The sequence below is a fragment of the Mchenga conophoros genome, linkage group LG12 (assembly GCF_057382185.1).
Source record: "Mchenga conophoros isolate Kocher_MC1m ecotype Shallow Benthic linkage group LG12, M_conophoros_male_GT1.1, whole genome shotgun sequence".
NCBI lineage: Eukaryota > Metazoa > Chordata > Actinopteri > Cichliformes > Cichlidae > Mchenga > Mchenga conophoros.
In genome coordinates this window covers 15,351,739-15,377,609 of record NC_140537.1, presented here as the reverse complement: position 1 = coordinate 15,377,609, position 25,871 = coordinate 15,351,739, and the positions used below count along the sequence as shown (strand labels likewise).

General features: G+C 41.1%; 2 protein-coding genes across 8 annotated transcripts in view; both read right to left on the bottom strand.

The window, feature by feature from the left end:
* Nucleotides 1-1,954, bottom strand: part of pdlim2 (PDZ and LIM domain 2 (mystique)) — a 32,205-nt gene extending 30,251 nt beyond the window's left edge. The window contains exon 1 of one of the 2 annotated variants that reach the window (XM_085293969.1): nt 1,557-1,954. The gene's annotated coding sequence lies outside the window, so the exon portion shown is untranslated. The remainder of the gene's footprint in view (nt 1-1,556) is intronic. The other variant, XM_085293968.1, reaches the window with a different exon arrangement.
* Nucleotides 1,955-3,413: 1,459 nt separating this feature from the next.
* On the bottom strand, nt 3,414-23,873 carry sorbs3 (sorbin and SH3 domain containing 3). 6 transcript variants are annotated; one of them, XM_085293961.1, is made up of 21 exons: nt 23,741-23,873; nt 15,693-15,765; nt 14,800-14,988; nt 14,541-14,613; nt 14,078-14,211; nt 13,902-13,965; nt 13,084-13,122; nt 12,909-12,996; nt 11,754-11,862; nt 10,092-10,145; nt 9,837-9,944; nt 9,184-9,239; nt 7,916-7,986; nt 7,282-7,343; nt 7,099-7,145; nt 6,872-6,986; nt 6,664-6,789; nt 5,965-6,516; nt 5,737-5,831; nt 5,528-5,634; nt 3,414-5,010 (listed from the first exon to the last, which is right to left on the bottom strand). In XM_085293961.1, exons 2-21 carry the CDS (start codon nt 15,702-15,704, stop codon nt 4,949-4,951), a joined length of 2,163 nt encoding a protein of 720 aa, XP_085150087.1. In that variant the 5' UTR covers nt 15,705-15,765; nt 23,741-23,873; the 3' UTR covers nt 3,414-4,948. The 6 variants fall into 6 exon arrangements, with proteins under 6 accessions (XP_085150087.1, XP_085150090.1, XP_085150093.1 ...); XM_085293964.1 differs by having other exon boundaries at nt 3,414-4,476; XM_085293967.1 differs by having other exon boundaries at nt 6,415-6,516.
* Nucleotides 23,874-25,871: the final 1,998 nt, after the last annotated feature.

The window sequence follows — 25,871 nt, the reverse complement described above, 5'->3', positions numbered from 1 at the left end:
GATTTGATCTCACATTATTATGGTCTTAAAAGGGTTGCTTAATGCAATGTAGCATCTAATAACATCCACCACTTACCAAAGTGCATTCATCACTTTGTGGCAGCACTGATACAGCTGACAGAATTGAAACGAATACTGTGACACTGGCTGTACTTGTCCCTTTTCATTATTGCTCTTTGCATTTTTACATTTTCACTTGCAGATTTTCAGCAATCAAACGGGTTCACCACATCCTTTGCTTTCACCTTCTGGCTCCTCACACCAACAACTGTGGTGCTCTTTGCATGCCAAAGGTACCGAGGCAACTGAGAACCTTTGAGAAAGCTGAACATCCTGCGGCTCATAAATCTTGGTGTAAAGTGAAATAAATAACAGTCTAAACCACCACTCTGGCTCTGGCTCAGTTAAAACTGAAAAACAAACTTCTGCAACAAAAAACAACCCACACTTATCTTTCAGACCAAAGATAAAAACGACTTCCTGCATGCATGTTCATCTGAGTTGAACAAAAATCAAAGTTACAGCAAGGCAGGAGGATTAAAACTAAAAGTAGGCGAAAAAAAGAAGAAAACGTTACTTCGGCTCAGTTAAAACCTCAGTGCGATCGTAAAAACAAACAACATATCTTTCCGAGTTAGAAGTAATGACCTGGCCCTTTCTGTGTGTTTTCTTAAAAAGCTGCTGCTTTGGTACAAAATTACAGTGGACCGTTTCTGGGTTTCTGGATGGCTTTATCCTGTCAGAGAGTTCTCTCAAATAAAGCAAAACCATCGGGAAACAAACAGTGAGAGGAAAAGTATAAAGAGCAGGCACATGAAAGGCAAGCAGACACAATCAGAAAGGCTAAAGTATAGAGACAGCAGGCAATGGAGATTTGAAAACACGATTGTTTCACTGTGACTGTTCTGGATTGCACTCCTCAGCAGTTTCACCCTCTCATCCGCGCACACAGCCAGGTCATTTTAAAACCACTTTAAGTGAAGTGAGAGGGAAGATAATAGCACCAGCAGCCGGCTAATGTGACATAAATACTGACTTAGAGCTTCCTGAGGTTGCACCTGGTTCAGCCTCTCCACAAATCAGCATGACTGCTTAATGTGCGAAAAAGAAAAAAAGAAAAGAAAAAAAAATCTGCTTCTCTGAACTCAGGAGGGATGGAAAATCTACAGTAGGTGCTGGAAACATGCACATTGTGGCTTTAGGCTCATCTATTGTGTTAGACTGATTTCCACTCGGATCATGCATCATTACTTACAACAGCTCACACATTGGTACCGTGCACTTTTAACTTTAATATACTTTTGCATATAAACCCTGTGTGTTGCTCTACCTCATATTTTCTAATATTTCCATACAACAGATACCTAATGACAAATTTAGACTCATAATGAGTCACGTTTTATAAATCAAACACTGCAACAGAAGGGGAAAAACTGCACCACCACCCCTCCGAAAAATAGGAGTATTGAGAGTCACAATTAAGCTGCGTGAATGAAATTAATTAGCTACAAGGCTTGAGAGCCGTTTAAATTGTTCAGGTCGCTGTAGCAACTTACCAAACTGAATGTAGTGGGCTTTAAGGTTCTTTTCCCACCTGTTTGGAAAAAAATAATAAATTGAAAAAAAAAAACAAGACAGGTCACAGCTCACTCCAGTCACCAAATCGCAAACATGAAACAGAAAAGCTCCACTGCTACTCCCGCCGAGTCTGTGTCTCTGGAGTGTTGAGTCAGATGAGAGGATGGCACGCGTGAACACCACTTGTGACGACGCGCGTAGTTGTAACAGTGATGGTATGAGCTCGAGAAGCCATGTGCCGTTCCCAAAATAAAAACGATGACATGGTTACCGGCCCAGGGCGTGTCACATCAAGGAGGAGCAGGCGAGAGGAGTGTACCGCAATGATAATTGAATCATTTGTTTAAAAAAAAAAACCCGAAACAAAACACGGTGGTTGCGCTGTGTGTGTTCACGCGCCACCTGCTGACGGAGCAGAGCACAACGGCACGCGCCCCCACTCGAAGCAGCTAGTTGAGTGTCATGGCTTTCACCTGAGACTGAACAGGTCGCTGGTTCACGTTAGCGGTGAGGCTGTCGCTTCGGTTAAACTTAGAATCACAAGCAGCTTCTTTGGACTGCTTTAATGTTGAGGGACACGCTGTGCAAAAGTCGCGAGCCATCCTTTCCCCCCTAATACATTGTTTCTAAGCAGCCAGACTTTGACTAGTTCTCCAGGCTTTCTGAGAGTTTTTCAGTTTTTTCATTGGACATTGTTTTTTTTAACGTTTTTAAGTCCATACCTTGTATCTGACCACTTTAAAAAAAAAAAGTTGTTTTTAATTTACTTATCTAAGGCACTTAAAACGGACCTATGATTTACCCAAGGATTAAAAAAATCCCACCTGCCTTAAGGGATGAGTGTTGCGTTTTTCACATAACAGACAAGTTAGCAAAGTTTTAAACTGTATGTTTTACTTTACTGGCAACTTGTTGCAATAACACATCGTTCCCATTTCTTTAGCCCAATCTTTGAAAACTGCCAAACATAACACAGTTTGACAGGCATAAATTTGTACTTTTGCACTAATGGGTCAATTCTGAAAGGGCTAATAGCCAAAAACCTAGCAAATCTGAGCATGGTGTGCAATGTCCTTAATAAAATCTGAGGAAACTGGACAGGTGGCAGCCTAAAAAAAACACTACAGCAGATGAACAGTATCTGTAAGTCATGTTAGAAATAAGGAAAAAACCAAGTGAAGATCTGACACGGTGAGATGTATTTGGCACTTCAGTTGATCCATCTGCTGTGCACTGAAGACTCATCAGAAATAGTCTCAGTGGATAAGTGGCTGTCAAGAAGCTATTCTTAATGGAAACGGGGTGGAGGACTGATTACACAAGAACTGGACTGAAAATCATTTGCAACAGGTGTTATGGAGTTATGAATCCAAATTGGAAGTTTCTGGTTCTACGGCCATCTGTAAAACATAGTGGAGGCTCTGTCATAGTTCGTGACTGCATTCCAGCCAGTTGTGTTGGAAATCTTGTTAAAATTAATACAATGATGTATTTGGAAATATGCAGACAGATTTTGATCCACCATGCACTAGCATATGGAAAGCATCTGATTGGCAGCAGCTTCATGTTTTAGCATGACATTGATGCCAAACACAGCTCATTGCAGTGAACCTATTTCTGCTTTTCTGCTAGCAAAATAAAGAAATGAGGGCTGGATAAAGACTTTTGCACAACACTTTATGGTACCAACAAAGAACTACTGTACCCAGTCTACAACTCAGACATCGTTAAAAAGGATATAATATTTTTTGACAAACACAATTCAAACATACCTGCAGAAATATAGCAGGTAAAACACAAGAGAAACAACACAAGAGAAACAACACAACTACCAATCAATTTGTCAGTAGGATATCATTCCATTTATTTAGCTTATTTAATACATTTAATATGTTTAATATCTGTTCATTTCACGTGGGCTTGTTCACTTCCTGCTGCACATATGGAGAAAGATAACCATGTATGCGTTTGTGTTATTGGTTCATTAAAACCTGCATAAACATTTAAAAACACAGTCCCGGTCACCTTATATGTAATCTAGTTTAGCTATTCTAATAATATCTAATAATATTACTGTTCCACAAAATTAACACATGAACAAAAGCTTCTTTCATTATCACTCTGTAATGTTTAATAGATTTATTTTAAAAATTGCGTACCATACATATGCAATATATTTTTTTTAAAAACAAATATATATTATGCTTTCCATTTGATAACAGGTTACAGTCTGTACAATCATCTTTTGTGTGTGCTAAATATACATTTTTTTTACAGTGAAATCATGAATGTATCTTATAAAATTGCAAAATAACTTTAGAATAAAGATGTTTTAGTTAGGATTACAAACTCTGAGGTTGGATGGGCACAAATATATGTGATTTTCTGAATACTGTTATCAAAATTACCCCCATAAGCTGGGAAAACACTGTAGAAGCAGTAGTAGAACAATGTAGCAAGAATAAAGTGAGCTGGGAATGTGCAGGTTAACACAGGCGTGTGAATAAAGGTTAGCTTTGGCACATTCAGAATAAATTCAGATACCTTAAAAGATCATTCAGCCAATCGCTGTGAAGCCATCGTCTAGTCTTGACTTACAGACACAGCTCATCTTGTACATTCAATTTCAAAGCAAATACTTCTCTTACAGCATCAAACACATTCCATCTCTTTACTTTCAAATTTTCCGTTTAACTTTGTTTCTTATAAATGAGAAATACCATCCATTATACAATCAATAACTTGCTTAGGCGACCAATACATGCATTTTATACTTTTCAGCATTAATAGGTTGATATGTCTGAGCCCTCACTGCACTTTACTTTGAGCACCATTTACAGATTATCGTGTTGTTTCCTCAAAACTGCGTCGGGTCTGTTCAGAGATCTGAAAGAAAATCTGGGGAAAATATTTGAAGGAAATATTAATATTCCATGAAAGCTAGAAAAGGTTCTGGTCTTCACTGAAACTTCAGTGGTTTGTGATGGCACTGTGGTGATGAAAAGCTGAATGCAGTATCGTACTGTGAGGACCTCTGGAGAAACAGTGCTGTTCAGTGGGGAGAAATGCAAATGTCCTGCAGCTGCAAAGAGTCGCGGAACAATAGAATCCATTCTTTCAATCTGAAACAGTGTCATCTGCATTCATTCAATCTTCTGAAGTGATGTGCTTGAAAATATGCTCATTGAATCTCTGTGCAACACACATGGAAACATGCAGGGAGGTGAGGTGAGAAATCACATCATTTCCCTTTCAGATCATGAACATGCAGGCTGTACTAATCAACACTTGGGGAGTGTGGTGGATATTGGCACTATTAGTTGGCCTCTAATGACCCCTGATGGATGTGGGCAAGCAGTAAGTGAGGAAGTCAAACCGGTGCCACGTAATTCCCAGGAAAAGTCCCAAAAGCACGAGTCCGTTCTGACGTACCTAGAAAGGGGGCAGAACATATGGTGTGTTCATGAAACAGAAACTGTGAATCTGTGGGATCTTCTGCTGTTTAACTGTGCCTGTTACATATGCAATACATCATTTTGTCCACTAGATGGGGCACTGACACTGCAGAATGTTTTGAAATTGCTAACAAAAAAGGATCCTCGTGTCTGCTTATGTACATTTTAACACTGTAGACATATCTGTAGTGATTCCCAGACAATCTAAATAAGGGTGACATGTCAAATGGCAAACTTGAATTAAAAGAATGTGTTTTTGTTTCCTGGTGACAAAAACTATTGTAGACGCTTGACTAGTTTGACAAGTATTACATTGTGAATACATGAATAAAGATATGCATTCAAGTTGTCGCCCAAAGCCAAAACATTCCTTTTCTTTCTTTTTTTTATTCCATCCATTTTTATATAAAGCCTTGCTTCAGTGTCTTGTTTCTACAATACACAGTATGATGCACTCAAAATAGCACTTATATATAAAGGTATAAACCACATACCTACAAACCAGCCATCATCACATTTCTCCACCACTTGTACAATGTCTCCTTCTCTGAGCTCCAACTCATCTGAATTCTGTGGTTTGTAGTTGTAAACAGCTTTATACCTAAAATTGAGAGCAAGCAGCCTTAACCACAAAGTCACCAAAGCTGCAACACTTGTTCTGTACTGTAACAATGTGAACAAACAAAAACATCTGATGACGTACGGTTGGTGTTGCACCATCAGTGAACCGGGGCTGTTTGGTGCTTGCGTTTGTGGCAGGGAGTTGGCATGTGGAGCAGCCTGATTAGGTATTGCACCCTAGGAAAAAACAAAAAACCTCATGTCATCATTATGAAATGGCAAATAATGAACAACATTCCTGTCAGCACAAACAATAACACTGTGGGTGTGTACAATGTGTCACTTTATCAGAAAGGCAGTGAGAGCAGACCTGCGAGTGGTCAGAGTATCGGGGAGTGTTCGCTGTGGGAGCTCCCGCTCTGTGTGCTGACGTTGATGAATGAGTGGAGGGTGAAATGGTTTTAACGGCGGCACTCTGGTTAGCTGAGGGTGTCCCAGCCCAGTGATTGTTGTGGTTGGTGGGTGAAACCGGTTTGGAAATTATGTGGTGCAAGCGATTAGCCATTTCTTTGGGCACGGGTGTCTGAGTGGGAGAGCGTGACTGTGAAGCTGGGCTGCCGAGCAGTGAAGGTGAAGACGGTTTCACGGGGGAGTGGTCAGGTTTGGGGCTCAGGGAAGTGTAGGTGAAAGGGGACAGCGGTGACCGTGGGGAAGGTGAGTGCAGTGGACGTCCTGGACTCTGGGGTCCAGGAGAGACTGGTGACATGGGTCCCGGTGAGTAGTCATCCATGGAGTATTTGGTGCGGGGCATCTTGTTGACCTGAACGTAATTGGCTGGGAAGATGCCGCTGCGACTTGTTCCTGGAATCCTGCCCTCCAACCACTGATCATCAACTCGCCTGGTTATGCTGATCACCTCACCCTAAAATAGAGAATCGAGGTTAAAAAAGCTTTAAATGGTGACATAAACAGTAAGAACTGATTCGGAAAACCTAAATGGAAATATGTTTTTGCTCTGTTTCTGCTCTAACCTTTAGTTCAAACAAGCGATGCATTATGAGCCACTTACTTTACGGAAAGAAAGTTCAACAGGTAGGTCCGCATTGAAGTTAAATAGAGCCACAGCTTCCCCATACTCCAGCACCTGCAGAGTGGGAGACTTTATAGGTGTCGGTTTTTCTGTAGGAGGCAAAACCTGTGAAAGACATTGGAGTTTTTAGCCAAATTCATGCCATTATACATAATATCAGCACATCACAGAAGAAGAAGAAGTTTACCTCCACATATGTTGTGGGGAAAATACCAGCTCTTCCATGATGCTCTCCTTCAAACCAGTTGGCATCTACCTTCCTGTGGATGTAAACAATGTCGCCTTTCTGCAGTGGGAGCTCCCTGAAGGAAGAAAAAAAGATAGTAAGGAACGTCTCAGTTTCTGATACACCTATAACTTTAGATTCAGAGAAGAAATTACAACTTTATTATATCAGTTCCTTCTGTAACTTACTTGGGTGACTGAGCCTGGAAATCAAACTTGGCTCGTGCTGCTTTCATCTGGAGAAACAAATAGTGTTTTGGGAACAATGCAGTTGTCACATGCAAACAATCCAGCCTTCAAAATAAAATCAAAATGCAAATATATTTATTACGGTCTTCTTTTTTACGTAGCAATAAAGTGGTAGAAACATACCTTTTTCTCCTCTTTTTTAGGTGGGACCTCCATGGTTTCATTTGCAGGCGAAAGATGTTCTACTGTGGAGCAAAGTAGGGAAAGCAAGTGAAGTCTGATACATGCACTTCTTTGTTCCCTTGTTGTTTTTGAATGTGTTGCTGTGTAAAAGCAATTATAATCATAACAGCTACATGGGGTTAAAGGGGATTTTGAATTTCCAGGAAAAACAATTGGATAGCGCTAATCTTTAATCAGGTCTTCCGGGTTTCACTTCCTACTTTTAAGGGCTTCCTCCCCACCCATCCACAGCTGTTTCTTTATGAGGAAAAAAAAACTACAAAGACTTTCTGTGGTAACTTGTTAGCTTCAGCTAACAAGTAAAATAGCAGGAGACAACGTTAGCAATGAAAGACAGCCATGAGACTAACAGCAAATATTAGATTACTCAGGGCTTTCATCAACTACATGCGGATTGATTAAATGAGAGGCCTGTTCTCTAAAAGCACATGTGTCTTTGAGTGAGAGTGGATTAACGAATGAGGAAAAGCTGATTGTTATCAACTTAAGGAGAGTTTTGTAATAAATCACTATCGACGACATTGCAGAGATGCTGGGAAGGCCTCAGTGTGCATGTGTGTTGCTCCGTGTTTACCATATGTGGGCACAGAGGGTGATGATGGGCCAACAAAGTGATGGACAGGCTGCTTTGATGCTGATGAATTGCTGAAAAAGTGGAGAACATAGTGACCTTGATTTAAATCTGAAAAGTTTATGTCTCTTTTCAGTTCTAATATCAAACATTTAGAAAAGGCACAAAGTTAAAGCTGGGAGTGTGAGTGTGTATGAGTGTGAGAGAGTGTGTGAGTTTCCTGCACATTTCCTGTATATAACTGAAAGGCTGGAAGGGCTTGCAGACTCCTTGACTTGAAAATCTGCTTCCAGTAAAGTATGAGGCTTTAGTTGTCTTTACAGCCCCTATACACCATTCATTAATCCCAATCCTGAGTGTTTGCATTTGAATTTGCATTTGGGTTGGGAATGAATCCGAAACCCGAAAGATTCCAGCTTGGATTCCTCATGAGCTGATTTGCATATGCAGACAGCACAGTTCTTGTATCTTAGTGGTTGCAGCTGGACTCGCACAGCTAAACAAAGTGTCCAGATAACAGGAAGCAGTGAGGAGCTGACAGAGTTTCCCTGCTGTGTGTTTTAAATTTCCTATGTCCTAAGCCAAATCCCCTGAGACTGAAAAAGTTCACAACCAATGAACTCAACTTAGCAAACAACAGAGAGAATCCTCCAAGAATGCATTACACACACGGGAAGAAATGTGGAATGTCGTCAGCTGTTTAAGGTAAATACTGTACTTGGACTTGTTCAATTAACAGAAAGTCACCTGAAAAACCAGCAGGTTCCATGCGAAGTTAATGGTTTTTCTGTCAAATCACAGTGCTGGTTTTCTTAATACAGCAGGAAGAAAGGAGCTGTTACTACTAAGAGATGACGCAACATTAAAGTGGATTAAGAGGCAGGGAGTTGCTCTCAGAGGAGGTCTGTTATGTAGTGACCCTGGATTTTCTATTAACCTGTCCTGCATATGCCACTATGATACAATGTGCACAGGAGATGAAAATCACTTTGAAAACTTTTAAACATTGCCACAAAATAAGAATTCCTCAAACAACCTGAAATGCATACAGACAGAGGTAGAAATGATCTAAATTACTTAAAAACTACGGATAATAATACGTGGTTATGCCAGTTAATATGGGTACATATAAAGTAAGGAAAAATAGAGAATCGCTCGTAAGAAAGCAAAAAAGATATAATTTAAATCCAGCTGCATATCATACAGAGTAATCATTATTACATCCCTTACTCTGTCTACATATTATAAGTGTAACAATGCCAGTGACTGACCTGTAACTAGTAGCGCCACTCTTTGGAGCAGTTACTGGATCCCTCCCTCTAGCCTCCTGCAAGCAGAGTGAACAGTAAACACAGTTATTTTCCCCTAAAGCCTTCTGTATCTCACAGCTCAGAGGAAATCTCACAACAACTCAGACAAAGTCGAGGTGCTGACCACTCCCAAAGGAGCAAGAATTCCCCTGGGTCCTATCCTCCTTAGGCTACAAGCAGCACCTCTCATGATCTGTCTGAGCCGCCTGTGATTTCAGTTAAATTGCAGACTATGAGGCTGATTCAATCACACAGGAATCAGGAAAAAGCATGACAATTCTTGGCTGTGATACTGCAAGGAGAGTTCAGAAGAAAATAATCAAAGAGTACTGAAGAATTTGATTTTGTAATTCTTTTTCAGCAGGCAGGTCTACATTCGCTGTGGAGGAACTTGCAAGCAGGCGATTTACAAAGCAGACTGATCCAAATGCAAAGGCAGACAGGCAGACTATATCATCCAGGTCGCATAGGAAAACATGTCAGATAAGGAAGCAGAGGGATCTCACTGGCGCACAGCCTTTATTGGAAGTGTAGGGAAGTGGCAATTCTACTAAATTGGTGGTGTCGGGGGGTGGGATGCTTCAGCAGAGAGAGTCAGGAGGGGGGCTCAGTACCTCACCCCAGCCTCGATGCTGCTTCTTCTGGGAAAGTCTCCGCTCCAGGCCTTGAATATCCGAGTCCAGCTCAGCCTCAAATCGACTCAGCTCAGACACCAGACTGGCCTGAGTCCGAACAGTTATGGAGGTGGAATAGCAGGATTAAAACACTAATACAGAGTCTGAAGTTTGGAGCTGATGATGTCCCCTGTTACGCATTTTAAACAGATGACATCTTAGAACAGAGAAATAAATACTGTAAAAGAAGCTCACCTCTATTGAAGGAGACTTGGGTTTCTCTTGTAGCTTCTGTGCATATAGATGTGACTATGGACAAAAAAACAAAAAAGAAAACAATTGAAATGAAATGATATTAATGAATAGAGCCTTACTGATACTGGAATACCAATATTGATATTTGGTGATTTAAAAATCCAATATTCCAATATCAGTTATTTTTTTCTGTCACACACACCAAGCATAAACAGATTTCCCTATAATATGTAATTATTTATTTAGTCGTTCTGCTCTGCCAGGATCAGCTTGTCGGTGTTTGTGCCGTTAGAACAAGTAGGAGCGCCCTCCAGTGGACAAACTATGCAACCTCAACACTTATAACGTGGCTGACGGGCGTTTCACCCAGCATTTCTTTACTTTTTAAATGTTCATTTACAGGCTGTTATAAATGCCAACACCAATAAACCGACAAACCACTAATATCAGCTGATAATATCGGCCCCAGATAAATCGATTGGGCTCTAGCTATATAGACGCCCCATGTAATTCCCAGAGATGTCTCAGTTCTGTGGTTGCTTAGTTGTAAAATATTTCACTAATTTATATTGTTCTTTATTGGATTTTGAGGCCCAGGTTGTGTACAATCTAACACTTGTAGCTTCTTCAGAAATAGGCTGGCTGCCAAGAGACATAAATCTGCATTTTTGGTTTAACTAGCACAGAAATCCCTCTTTTAATGCCTCTTTGCCTTCATCCCTGATTCTATGAAACATTACTTTAAAAGGCTCTGCTGGTATGAAACACAGACTAATGCTCTATTTTTTTGTAGCACCTTGGCTTAATATGTCCTTCTGAATGCCAAGTCCTCCCCTCCTTTTGGGGGGGCGGTCATCCTCACTACAGTCACAAACTGTAATGTCACTGTGAAGCAGCACAACACCTGATATGGTCTGTGAGCTGGTTTTGTAAATACTATCCAGGGGATTCAACATTGGCCAGTGTCATAAAGAGGAAATGAAATAAGTCTCCATGCTGTGAGCCATTATACACCACAAGAGGTTAGGACCATAATACGCATCACAAGACCCCACAGCTCCGGTGGGGGAGTGGAAACAAAGATTTCTTTTCTTCACAAGTGTAGACACAAGGCACAATATGCACCAGATCTGGGACATTGTTGCAAGACGCATTCAAAATAGAAACTCTAAAGAGACACCGGTCTAGTACTCACTGCACACTCAGTTACAATGGCTCTTAGTTCAGAGCGTCAGCCTCACCAGCCTGTAAATCACTGACTTAAGGTGTAAAACCCCTCAAGGCTCAACATAAATACATAGGTAGTGTCTTTTTTTGACTGAAAAGATAAATGAATGAATGCTGGGAGCCTACTGTATCCTCTGAATAAAAGGAGTGAGTACATCTGGTGGTAAGTGGTAGGTACCGTACACTGACCACACTCTCAAGTTATTTAAACACCTCACGTGAGAAGATGGAATACAAAGACTTAGACTGTAATCCTTACAGAAAAGGTAAGCAACCTCTTCTTGAGCTCTGCACTGGGAAAACAGTGCAAGACTGTAGAAAGAATGCGATTCGTAAGAACAAACAACAACCTGGAGCTTAGAGAATCATGAAGGAACATTTTTAATGCAGGAATCAGAGCCTGCTTTTAAACTATGAGAGCATGTGAGTTTGTACCTGACTGTGGCTTTCTGAGGTGGTGCTCTTTCCAGGCTCAAAGTCGAATATGCTCTTTGGTTGAGCGTGCTGCTTTCCTGGGTCTGACAGTCTATCTACATCCTCGCTCCTGAAATATAACACCCACACCCACACACACACACAGACACACACCATGGACAGCAGTTTAATGGTGACTTCATTGTAAGCGCCTGTAACAACAAATCCAAACTTGTCCGTCCCACACATTTTTTCCCATACGCTCTTGGCTTTGTAGTTTTTGATGGTACAGCTATTCACATAAGACATCAGCAGCAGTCTGTATCTCATGTGAAAATTGCTGTAAATGAGTATTTATTAATTAAGATATAAACAAATACTAATTTATAAATAAGTATATGGAACTTAGATGTGCTTCATGCAATAAAAATATGTTAAAACTGATCTGATCTAAAACTTTAACCTGTTATAGATCTGGATGTGGTGCAGAAGCACAGTAACATTAATCTCAAGCATAAGTTCAAAATGAGAATTTGACTTTTTTTTTATACACATTTTTTCCATTTCCTGTCAGCATAATGTGAAGCCCCTCTATGAAAGCTCTTTTCCGCCACTTAAAAACATTTCTTTTTTGCTATCCATAAGTCTCAAAAATTTGAAAAGTTTTTCATCTCTATAGCTAATTTCTTTCCAACTTCATAGGTAGGAATGAGCACTTTAGTGGATTGCCTGCTTTCAGAAAAAGGTGGATGGCAATAAGCCATCTACTGCTCATCATTACTCGGACGGTCTGAGTCAGTTTACTTGACCTCTTGACCTGTTTGCAGTGTTTGTGCCTTTTTAGAACATTTTAAGTGAACGCATCTGGCATAATGTGACTTTCTGTGTGGTTGATTGTAACAATGTTGAGTTCTGGAAATGAGTGCATTTCTAGTATTATTGTATTTAATTGTTAACACTAATCAGCAAGCACCTGTGTTGGATATCCTGCTTTCGACCCTCTTCTGTCTAAGTTCATACTCTTAGGTCTAAAACATCCATCTTACACTGAATATAAAAGCTTGATTAAATTTCTCAAAGTTGCAAACGTTTGTTATTCTCGGTGCTCCTGTCTTTTTTCATGTTGGGATATGAAAAGTCATCCCGTGACCACAAAGGAGTTATCTCAAATCTCACCAGTCTGGTAGAGCTCCATGAGGTGTTAGTCTGAAGAGGTTCTTGTCTGCTTCATTACCTTCTTCTGTGTTGGCAGACAACTGCATCCCTGCAGATCAGTGCACATCAGCCTTAAGTAAAAACTGATTACATAACCGAACAAGTCAACAATGTGGAATTTGGGGAATTTCCTTACTTTCAGCTGACCACTTCTCTGAAGGCTCCAGCTCAGGTTCTGGTGAACAAGGAAATTATTTCTTAGACTAAGTGATTAGGAATGTCACACCAACATATTTCTTTTATGTGCTTGTTTAAGAATTACTTGCAGCTCACTTGCAGTGTTTTGTTGTTCTTTACTAATTTAAGACTTATAAGTAAATGTTTCACACATAAAAAGTAGATCTCATTTAAATTAAAGCAACTAAACATTGTACTAGTGTACTAAAGAGTCCATTATGTGCTGTATATGTTCTGTACATAAAGCTTTAATCTACACAAGCAGCTGTCCAATTATAGAAGTGGAAGGCTTTAATAGAAAAGAGTCAATAAGCATAAAGTAAAGGATGCAGATGTTCCAGTGTTTTCATTCTTAAACTATATCTCATGCGTTGAGATACGGATGAGATACTGATAGCTGGGACTCAGAGGTTTCATTTTGTAATACTGTTAGATAAAGCAAAGCACCTGCTTGTCTAAACCAAAATACTTGCAAGGATCCACTCGAGTGCTGTGAGGGAACTTTTTACTGTGCGCACAGGGAATGTTTTTCTATTATGAAACCTTTAATAGACTGCAAATAACCAGCCTGATCTAGGAGGGGCTGAGATAAGAAGCTGGATTATTGTCAAAGCTAATAAACAGAACAGACATAAGACCTTAGGGCTCTTTCATCATGCCTTTTTCTGCCCCCGCAGTAATCTGTTTGCTGGATCACCTCAGCAGTACCTGACACGGACACCGAGAGGAATTCACACTGGAGCTGGGTATGTGAGGGAGAGGGGGGAGTGTCCTTACCTTCTGGCTTCTTGTGAATCTGCCTGAACATGCTCTTGTACCAGTCTTTGGGTTTGTTCACACTCTGGTATTGAAAGAAAGAGGAGGCGCAGAAAGTCAAAGGATTTGGCTAAAAACAACAACACTTCTTATGTAACTAGCATTGTAGAATTAAAGCAGTGCTAGCTCTGGCTTACTGATCTTGAAGCAATGGGCATCCCAGTCTCATCCACTGGGCCAATTCCTGAGAACTTGATGAGCCTTTCCTCCCTGGTGGGGCCCGTGCTGCGTGGTAACGTGGCAGAACCCCGAAGGCCGTTGGACAGTCCGCCTAAGTTGTCACAGTAACAACATTTCCTTTATTGTGCTGTTTCACTTAATTACACAGGAATTTGTCTGCTTATAAATCCTCCTACATCATATGAAACCCATAGATCAAGTTAAGGGTATTACACACCGGCTGATTTTTCAACCAAATTTAACATTTTATTCTTCACCTGCTTTCATTTATTACCATATAAATCACAGTGACTTGATTCATCTTTGTTTTCAGCACATGTGGTAACTCTTTTTCTTGTTATTCACATTTTAAATCCTTCCAGGTTACAAATTCTTCCCTTTTCAAACTACAACTTCTTTACTTTAATTTTGTAATCTTACTATTTGACTGCGAGGGTCCATAGTATGATCCAAAGCTGAGAGTTGCTGGGCTCCCCCCATTTAGTTCTGACACCTTGAAAAGGACAGAGATGTAGAAATCAGCCCTGTGCCAAACGTCAGAGCGTTATGTAGCTCAAACCTGCAGGAGTGATGATTTCGAAACATTGATGTATATATAGCGTGTGATGCTTTGTTTTTCCACAAGGAGGAGCACTTGCATCCTGAATACCGCTCCCTCAGCCTCAGCATTGTTAGATACCTTCATTTCTCCAGACGGCAGCCTTGCAGAATGGAAGGGGCTCAGGGGAGGAGTGGGTAGTCCAGGAGAGATGATCACTTTGAGGGTCAGATCCGGAGAAGTTATTAGTTGCTGATCTGAAGAAACTCCAGGTTTCCCGGAGTAGATTATCCGGGTGCCATCTGGATCAGCAACCACTTCCACGCTTTGCTAAAACAGAGAGGAAATGAAAAATATGGATGAACGAAAACAGTGTGTGAACTTTGCTCCTGTCATGTTCTCCTATTGACGCTGAGTAAACAGCACTCGCTTATATAAGGTCATGTGAACTTGTTGGCGGTCAAGCTATTCTCTAGAGAATAACTGGCCTGAGCAGAAGAGCTTCTGATGAAAAGACCCCAAATTTATTTAAAGCACCAGCAGCGGAAAAGTCGTATTGCACCCACTTTGTCGTCTCTCTTGCTCCAGCTGCAGAAAGGCAGCACTGAAACAGGAGAGGGTCATTATGAGCCCATTAACTCCCCATTCACCAGGTCTCCCTGTTCTTGAGCCGGGGGTGGAGTCAGGGCAGAGAGGTTGGGAAGGGGTCGAGGATGTCAACCAAAACTCCAGCAGTGGCAGCAATTGTCTTACGGTCTCCATAGTGATACCCCAGACCATGCTGGATCCTCTGTTCCAACCCTGTTTATCAGGTGCTTTGGTCCTTCATCCTAGGGGTCATGGGAAATCCCCTTTGCCTCATGGTTGAACTCTTATCTGCACCAATGGCATGGTGACTGTGACACTACACTGGACTGATCTGCGTCACACTAATGAGTGTTTCTCCCGCCTGTTCATATTTGCTTATTCAAGACAGCTGCATTTGCTAAACAGTTGAAAATGTCAATATTTAGCATAGCTGCAATTGACTTTACCTGCGACTGCATTAGATCTGTTGTGGTTCTTGTGTGACAGATATCAAGTTCTTGTGCACGGCATCAAAAGCATCTGCAGAGACACAAATTCATAAAAAAATCAATAAGAAAGTAAAGCTTTAAAATTCTCTGGAGTACAAAGTATAGTAATTGTATCCGGATTAAAATGGAATTAAAGGAGAAAATAGCATAACACAGGAATACTTAAAGTACAAGTACATTAAACCTGTACTTTAGTAAAGTACTTCCTAAATTGTGTTCCTACTTATCCTATCCATGCTCTCAACTCATCCTTGTGTTGTAAGAGTAACAGTATTTTTGTCCAATGACAAATGCCCCCTCCTGACACGCCCCTGACAGCACCTATCCAGCTGCCTTCTTTTTATTCAAATGTGACTTTTAATGTTTCTGTGTAAGGTAAAGTGTTAAATAAGAAGTAACGTTAAATTCTGATTCATCTTCACAGAAATGGCTCATAACAACAGTTCTGCTGTATGCCAAAAATTGTGATTTCTTTCTTTTAAAAACTAACTTTAAATAGATTTGGTTTTCATATCCTTCATGGATCATATTTCTGTTTTTGCTAGAAGTGTCCCATCAGTGTATCTGTGAGAATCCATAGATCGAAGGATATTATTGTTTACTTTTTTATTTCAGGTGATGTCCCCCAATTATCTCCTTGTTGGTCATGTCTTGTGTGGTGTAGCACAAAGCTCCCCAGTCATAAGTTCATATTTTACATCTAGGCAGACTGTCCAGCTGTTCCATTATCCCATCCCAATAGCTTTCCAAAAAGGGAAAATGAACGTCACCCACTTTTTCCCACTACTAAGGAAAAACCCACCCAAACACAATGAGTGTGACTCACACGTCTGCCTCACTCTTCCCAGTGTCGTAATAAGCTGGACTTGAAGCAGCTAGATGATGGGAAAGGGCCAGCTACTGAAAGCAGACACCAGTTTCAAATCAGCTGCACCTCAGACTAACAGATTGTGCCTGCTGTCTCAACATCAGAGGCAGGCTGAGAATAAGAGGAAGGCTATTTCTGCTCCTGAATGAGACAGACTCCTATAGAGATTAAATGGTCCGCATCATGTACGTATGCATACCACACCTTCTCTTCAGCACTAATTCCTGAAACCCAAACTATTACAAAGGCAGTTTGAAAACCGCCCCCTACACCCATGAAAACACAGAAAATAGTAGTAACTTTTGAAGGAAACAATAAGGCTAATTTAAGGATAGTTTGCAGTCCAAAGCTATGTCTTTGAAGCATGCCAAGAAAGTCGTGACCAAGCACAAACCAGGCTACTACAGGCTGAAAGCTGCCCAGCACAATTTGCACTAATGAGTTTTCCATGTGTCGTTTGCAGCTGAACATTAGTCTATAATCATTGTGGTAAAGACCAAGAAATATAAGCACTCTGCGTCTCTGTGCACAAGGGAAAGAGACAGCACAGAGTCCGTGCTCTGATATAGCAAATGTTCCCGTTTCCAGACAACAATGTCACTCATTTGAGTCATCATCCCTCAATTACCCCAGTTACATAACACAAAATAGATGGGAACCCGAGGTTTGTGCCTTCAACAATACCATTAATGCTCAAGCATGACCGATGACCTATCATTGCCCAAAGCAATCACAACAAAATTATTATCCATCCTACGGCAGGAAACACTGCAAACAAGCTCCGTACATGAAGTCTCATTTACAGCGTGTTTGACACGCTGCTCTGTGTTTACATCTGGTCTCCCTGGCTCTATAAAGCCTCTCACTGTAAGGGGCTGTGCCACTGATGAATAATAGATGAGTAATTTTCAGCAGAACTTGGGAAGACGAAACAGTTTTCCTGTCACTGCTGCCATTTCAGTTTCCACATAAAGTAGTCAGTGACAGCTGCATTTTGTCATATGTCTTTGTAGTCTCCTTAAGATAGCTCAGCATTATCTCTTCTAGCCTCCAAATATCTGCAAACATCAAAGAATTCCCCGAAGACGTTACACTCTTACAGTTGTAACTCATTTTAAAGAGTACTTGTTGTTGCCAAATTCTCTAATAATTAGGCCAGTGTAGCTACTTTTGGCTGCTTCCTTATTCACAAGGGGTCATAACAGCAGGCAACTCTGCATGTTTTATTTGGTAGGGCTTTACTCTGGATACCCTCTGGGGCAGGGATAGCTCAGTAGGTAAAGTGGTCGCCCCATGATCGGAAGGTCGGCGGTTCGAATCCACTTAACGGCTACCCTGAGGTACCCCTGAGCAAGGTACCGTCCCTACACACTGCTCCCCGGGCGCCTGCTTAGTGGGCTGCCCACTGCTTCACTGAGTGAATGGGTCAAATGCAGAGAAAAACAAGTAATTTCCCCATGGGGATCAATAAAGTATCCATTATTATTATACCCTTGCTGACACAGCCCCTAAAGGCGTTTGTGTCTCCTTAAGGGATCAAACCAGCTCAGTGTATGTACCTATCCCTGTTAGCCAAAGGCTCAGGCTTCAGACTGCATTTTCTCATTCACACTTTCATGTGAATGAGAGTGGTTATCTTTAACATGGTCTTGAGGCATACAGCTCTGGCTGTCAGTATAGCAGCAAACTAACTTTCAAGGGTGGCCTCAAAGAGAGGGTGGCTCTGAACCGTTGGGTGGGTACACTTAAATGGCCAGTATAACACAAATATGGAATATTCTGAACTGAATCAAGCAGTGCTATACTAGTAGAGAGGCATAATAAGGTCTCCCTCTGTTCAGAAGCCTAAGAGCTAAAATATCCTACTTCAGCGAAGTAGCTTCCTGATGAGTAAGCTCATGTCATAATAGTGACTCTCATTCCTCTGGAGAGCAAAATCCAACCCAGTAATTCTCCAGCACTGCATGCATTCCCTGTTTGACAGCACCAAACACAATCCTACCTAATAAGGAAAACTCTGAGTTGATATGTAGCAAGAAAACCGCTGTTCAGATGTCTGGCTACATTTAATCTGAACGCCCAGTTCATTCTTATGTAATTACTGAGACACAACATAGGAGGCTGCTACAAGCTTTCAAAGGCAGACCTGTGATGCTGTCATGGTGAAATTGCATCAGTGCCATAGCAGACGTATTTACAAGTAAAGCCCCCTGCTAGGTGAGAGGTCCTTTATCACCCCTAGATCAGGTTGGGGGTGGAAGAAAAACAGAGCCATAAAAGGCCCATGTGCACTTGAGATGAAAGGAGGATGCCCCGCTCTAGACATGATTTCACAACACCAGAATTTTATACTTCCAGCTTGCTGAAAATACTTCTTATTTTCTCTTGCTTTCCATTCAGTAAAGAAGAGGGTAACTGAGGACAGGCTGAATTAGAATCGGGGGATTTTCATATGAAATTCTCTGAATCGATCCCAAGGACACTCATCCGGTGTCTCAAAGAATTGAGCCACATATTCGATTGAAAAAACTGACGTCAACTTAGTTTTATCAGCAATATCAAATTAAACATTTGTATCACAATTAACTTTAAAAAGTGACTTTAGTGAAGCTGTAAGATTACTTCTCCTTTTAGTCCAAAGGGAGTTGATGACAAACCAAGCTATTATCAGAAGTTGTTGAGGCAGAGCAGAACCAGTCAGCAGCTACGAGGTCAGTGAACTTCACCACACCCCTGTGATTCCTCTGAGTCACAAAAGGAGGTTTCCACAGCTGTTAATAACATTTCTAATATAGTAGCAGTTTTGCAGACTACAAAAAAAATGTAAACCCATTTCAAAGATCACATAGCTCTCACTAATCACACCAGCTGATGGCAAGAAGTCAACCTTTTCCTAAATCTCTCTATCTTCCATAGAGAGCTGCAGCCAGGTCTTTTTGCCAACACTCTGACCTATGATGACCTCCATCTGCACTGCACAAAGAGAGAGCACGTCCTATATTGTTCTCAGTGGGAGCAAGTCTGTCAAGGTGGCCGCACATACTCTGATGAATAACTGCGGCAGTGCTGACCCATGAACTTGTGCGATTGCGACTGGGAAAGTCGTGATTTGATGGTTGTTTTGTTTTTTTGCAAATTAGGAAAGATGGTCTTAAAAGAAAGCAAAACAGTGCCATGTGAATTGATCACCATTTATGAGCCCCCAAGTCTTTTGTGCAGCACGGTAAGCAGAAGCAAAAGAGTTAATCATTTACTCCTTAAGAGTGAACTGCTGCAAAGAGTCTGATTAAAAGTTCTAAAAGCTGTGTAAGAAAACCGGCTACAACGTGTCGACTTAAACACTCTTAGAATGCCATAAAATCCTTAAAATGTGCAAAAAGATTCTAATCATGTATAGGAGTGTGGATATTGTTTTAACCTGCTCTGAAGGGTAAAGTCCTATCACCTCATCTGCACGTACACAGTGTTACTGCTGCCCAGTAAATTACATAAGAGCGCCGTAAAAACCAACAGAATGCTGCCTTAAAAAGTGGTGAGATGGTAATTACAAGCACATTTGTCGAGTAAATAAAACAGGCTTTTATTTCCAAACACATAAAGTGAGTCACTCTGCAGCTATGCGAGAGGTCAGCTCTGCGAGGTCGATGGCACAACATTGCTTCCCGTGTGCAGCATCGCAGATGTGCCGACGCAGCCCATACAAGGTCCTGCGGCCGCAAGTTTATGATATGCAGTTATTGAGGGGATACACACATTTATCAGGAGGGAAGTATTTCACCTCCTTGTATGGTGCTCGTCCAGTCTGAGCAGCAGGAGGAGTCTGTGTACTTCTTGTCAATGGAGAGGCGATGCGTTCCCAGGAGAAGCCCAAAGGCAGTAAATCACAGCCAGAGTAGGTTCCGTTTTATCAGATTTGCTCTTACAAAAAAAAAGCATGCTTCACATCATTTAAAGTGATTCCTTATTTGAGCTTGTGTTCGATACACCAGACAAAGCATGAGAAAATACAAAGCTCAGAGCAGAGTAACTGCAGAAAAATGTCACAAATCCTCATGCCTGTCATCTTGCATCTTCAAAGCTGAGTGCAGCCAGTGGTTATGAGTGCTGGCAGCTAGACCCTCAGTAATATTACAAAGGGAGTCAAAGCCAACTGTGGAAATTACCCCGACAGTGATGCCTGGACGGTCCTGGGGCCATTAGGCCTGATATCTGCTGCAAGATGGGAAAGTAATCCTGACAGAACTAATTATTTCCTCTCAGCTCACCTGACAGTTGCCAGTGTACACTTACCCACTGGGCAAAGCAACAAGGGATGACATGTTGGGAAACACTATCCCCAATGCCAGGTCTCTCTCTCTCTGCTATACGCACAGCCAGAGCTCTCTCTTACTCTCCCTCTCTCCCTCAGTGCTCCAGCTGTGACTCCAGCTGCTCTCTTCTCCACTTGCTCAGATGCAAGTGGAGCCCACTCCTGTTGTCCGTATCAACACTAACTACATGAGTTAACATGCTTTAAGACACTGTAAACCTCAACATTAATCCTGTAGAGCAGCACGTAATCCCTGAGCAGTCAGACAGGTTACTCAACCTTAAACAAAACACAGTTTTAAAACTTACACATGTTTCCAGACAGCCACAATGCTTAAGGTCAATCCCTGCATTTGGTTTTCATATATTTGTGCTCCCATTTGGTGTACTTACCCACTCACACCTCTTTCTGTCTGCATGAGCTGTGCATGAAAACCACACTTGCAGACCTTCCCTCCACTTTCTCTGACTCATGAAACTAGCCAGGACACACAATCTCTCTCTCTCTCTCTCTCTCTCTCTCTTTTCCAGTCCTCTCTCTCCCTGCCTCCACTGAAGACTTCTCCGGTTGACAGGCATTGCCATAGCAACCCATTTTGACCCCCCCATATTCAAAAAGTGCCCCCCTCGTACTTGACTTGTCAGTTTGGGGCACCTCCTTCAGTGAAGCAGCTCTATTGTTGTCATAAGGTGATATTTCACAGCACAGGGTTAACCAAAAGAGAACCAAAATAGTTCATCACCTCCACCTCCCAGACACTACCCAGTGACTCCATCATGTCCCCTCCTAACTTTATCTATCCCATGGCTTCCTCTCCTTTTGTGTGTCTGTGTGTGTGTGTGTTATGTGAACGTGTGTGTGTGTACACAGTCCAGGTCTTTGGCTAGCCAAAGGCATGAAGGGAGAATAAGAGCTCTTTCTGTTCCTGTAGCTCTGGAAGTGTTTCAGAGTCATTACTCTACGCCACATAGGCAACCACTGACAGCACAAGTCCTGCTGACTTTTCTCCCATGATCGCACACAATAGCGATACTTTATTGGATGTGAAGATAAAAATGAAACAACAAGAGACTGAAATATGTTTTGCCCTTTTAAAGGCAAATTAGAAGGGGATCAGTCAAACAGGAACAAACACATTCTTAAATCCCGCTGTCTTTCACACCCACACACACACATAAACACACAGTTCTTGCCCAAATGAAACCAGGATTTCCAGTTTGCCCACAGTTCTCGCCAAAAAAGACAAACGGTGTAAAACCTGAAATCCAATGTGCTGACAGGCTGGCTTTGGCACATATTATGCAGCAGGAAGACTGATTTACAATGTCCGTGTTGCAGGTGAGTGATCCGATCACCTGCTGACAGATGCAATCCCTCCTTTTAAATCCATGTTTTATTCCAGCAATAAACTGAAAGCCAGCAGGACAAAGAAGGAAATTTATCAGAGCCTACCCAACAGTCTGCCCATTTGTTTAAAAGTGTATGTTTTTGTGCATGTGCTCGCCAGTTTCAACTTGAAATCGAAGCACTCAGCTCTTTCAATAATTCAGCGGTCTGGCTTGGTACACCAAAGCTCGGTGCAGATATCCACTTACTGAGCTTGTACGCTTCACAGGGTTGTTTTCGCCAACCAGTTGAGCTGCTGAACCTAAACGGACAGTGCAGGGCGATCTAGAGGAGCCTTCCTTCATAATCTGTGTCCTGCTGGCACAGACTTTAACCCTGCTGTGACCAAATCTGGTACTTTGTCACTCTGCCCCTAAACGAGGTAATCACGCAAGAGGCAATAGCAGGTTTGGCGCGGTGGTGCTCAGCACGTCTCTGAGTTAAAATCCTTGCTCAGTTTGTCTTACTCTCTTATTGCCAAGCAAACATGAAGGTTTACTCATTGTCAGCTCCATGTTTTTGTTTTTGTTTTATTTATTTTTTAACCAGATAATCACCATAGGAAGGATCACAGATGATCTTGTACTTCAGCCCTTCGTTGTTACTGATGAAATCAAGCAGACTTTTACCGCACAAGCTAATTAAAACAATGACAGCTAAAGATCTCAGGAAGTTAATCATCTAAAAACCTTAAAATACTTGGTGGCTACGGCCCAAGCCTTTTTTTTTAAGCATCAACTTCTCTGTCCTCTGAGGAGACAGGAGACAGCAGATACTGTTGTAATCAAATGAAAGATGCTTAGAAAAACATTGCCACCATGATAGACAACTGATAAGGGACGACGGCCATACAACAGGTTATGCGCTGAGGTAGCCCATGTGGAATGTCACTGAGAACAAACAAAAATGCATCAGAGTTTATTTTAGCGGTAAACAACATTTTTTTTCTGAGCTGTACATGTCCCAGGACTCTGGATCACACTTTAAACATGTCTTGTATAGAAATAAATCCTTGCAGGTCTTAATGCCTGTTTCCAAAAGAGTGATAGAGTGCACTTCAAGCATGAAAACACTGAAATATCCACACATGTAAAGTCACCATAGTAGTCGGTGTGTGGATAAAGGTCAGATGATAACCATCTTTTGAACCACAGACAGCTGCTTAAGGTCACTTAAACACATTCTGAAAATAAACCCACAGCAGTAACAGACCAGTGAAAAAAATAATGCTTTGTGTTGTTTGTCAGTGCCAGTGATGAACTGAGTAGTGACGAGAAGAAGCAAATATCACATCTGTGCTAGAGTCTCAAATGAAAATTGAAGTCAAAACTGACAGAGGCTAAAAAAAACTTAAGTCTTCTTTCTGAGCGTTTAAATCCTTGTAGCTCTAACCTTTGCGCTCGTCACTGTGAGACGCCAAGGCACAAGTTGTACAGTACTTACAGGCTGTAGAGTGCAGGCTGAGCGGTGAAGTCTCTGCAGCACACAAGGAGAGAGAGGAAGTGAATGAAAAAGAAGGAGGGCACTACTGCTGCTGCTCTTTCTCTCAAACTCTCCCTCCCTCTTTCTCTTTGTAAAGCCAACAGGGTGTCTTTTATCTTCTGTGAATGATTCAGCCTGAGTCTGAATGTTTGACTGGGTGTCCATAGGCGTGCGCATGTAATATGTGTGTGTGTGCATGTTTCTTGTGTTTGTGTGAGCATGCTCTTTAACGCTCATCAGGGGAAAAGGGGCTTGGTAATAGTTTCCATCCACAGCTGGAAATAATAGAAATTCCCATACAGGCGCAGCAGAACCACCTTCCGGTGTTTGACAGCACATGCCAAGAAAGAGGATTTCTATAGCAATCTCAATAATAGGCCTTAGTGTTATAATGGCGTTGGTCTATTCACTGTCTTAAGCCTTTAGTGTGTGTCACATTCATATCAATCTAAAAAAGAGAAAAAGGACAGTCTTTAGCACTTTCTATGACATCCAGATAGCAGATAGGATCCAGGAAAGTGTATTTCTTTTTTTCTTTCACATGAACTCATACCCGCTAACAACCCCAAATATGCAAACACTTGCCCCAGACTAGGACACAAAGACTAATCCCAAAATAAGTGTCAGTTTTTCCATCCTCGGTATCAGGCACTATGCAGCCACCCAATATGAGAAAGACTTTGTATTCAAGCTGTATTCTTGTAAAGTCCACAGTGTAATCATGAAGATCAGCTGCATTTCTGGACAAATGTTAAGCTTCTGTTAAGTTCTTGAGGGTTTTATCTGTTAGATTCTTTCACCCTGAGTCCAGAAGCAGCGCAGCCCTGCCATCCAAGATAAATATTTAACAGTCTGGCTGTGAGACCAGGAATCAAAGGTCGCACCTCTGTGAGTCTGCCCTTGTGTTAGAGACAAAAGACAAGCATGTTACCAAACAGCTGCACAGGGACCATTAATTATTCTTCTAGAACCAAGTTTTTAGGTTATTATTCACAGAGGAAAAACTCATTTTTGATTAATAAAGTTCATCTCTGAAACACCAGACACACTAGTACAAGTTTGCAAGCTATTTTTTCCATCAGTGGTCAAATGATGTATGCCCTCTTCTCTGTTGGATCCTCTTTGCAGTCTGAAAAGCAACACCCCAAAATGTCACTGTGACAGACTTTGCATTGGAAAGCACCTTAACATGAAAGATAGTACCACACTGTCCCTCTGTGGCTCTGAGGGGAACTGTTGGGTCTATTACAGGATTCGTCGTACACTGTAAAAAAGATCCGTATATTTAACAGTGAAAGACAGTAAAAATACGACAGGAAAAAACTGTTAACTATAAAACAGTTTAAAACTGTTGATTTGATGTGAAATTGCCGTAAATAAAGAAATGTGGAAAAACTGTAAATGTACATTTTTTCTCTGAAAAAAATACATAAACCTACTGTAAATCACTCTTGCATAGTTTTTTTAACAGAAGATTCCAATAAAGTTTAGAACAGGCAAACACAATTTTTTTTACATTTATTTATTGAAAAAAATACAGGTTTTAATTGCTGAATGTAAGCATGGTTGTGCTGGTAATGGATACATGCTGTAATATGACTTTGTGATTTTTGCATTAATTTCACATAATAATAATAATAATAATGGATTAGATAGCGGTTTTCAAGAAGCCCAAAGCACTTTACATTAAATCCATTCTTGATTCATAGCATATTTAATACAGCATATTCCTCCTCAAATTGTAATATAACAGGTACATATGTCCCAAGATCTTTATACTAGAAATGTATTAGGGCAATTTTTGGATGTAGTTTTTGTAAAGAATATGGGATGTAGCTGTTAAATCTACATTCTGTTGAACCTAATAAACCATGAGTTTAAAATGTAAACGCTAACAACAACTTGAGAGACCTACAGCTAATGATAGACATACTATATTATTTAGTGAATTCATATAATCCCAAAAGTGTTAAAATAATAATCTGTTGTCTGTTCTATTTATTCATAGTTATTTAAAGGAGCTTGCAAAGAAAAGCGTCTGGACTTCTTTAAGTTACTTGAAGACGTTTCACCTCTCATCCGAGAAGCTTCT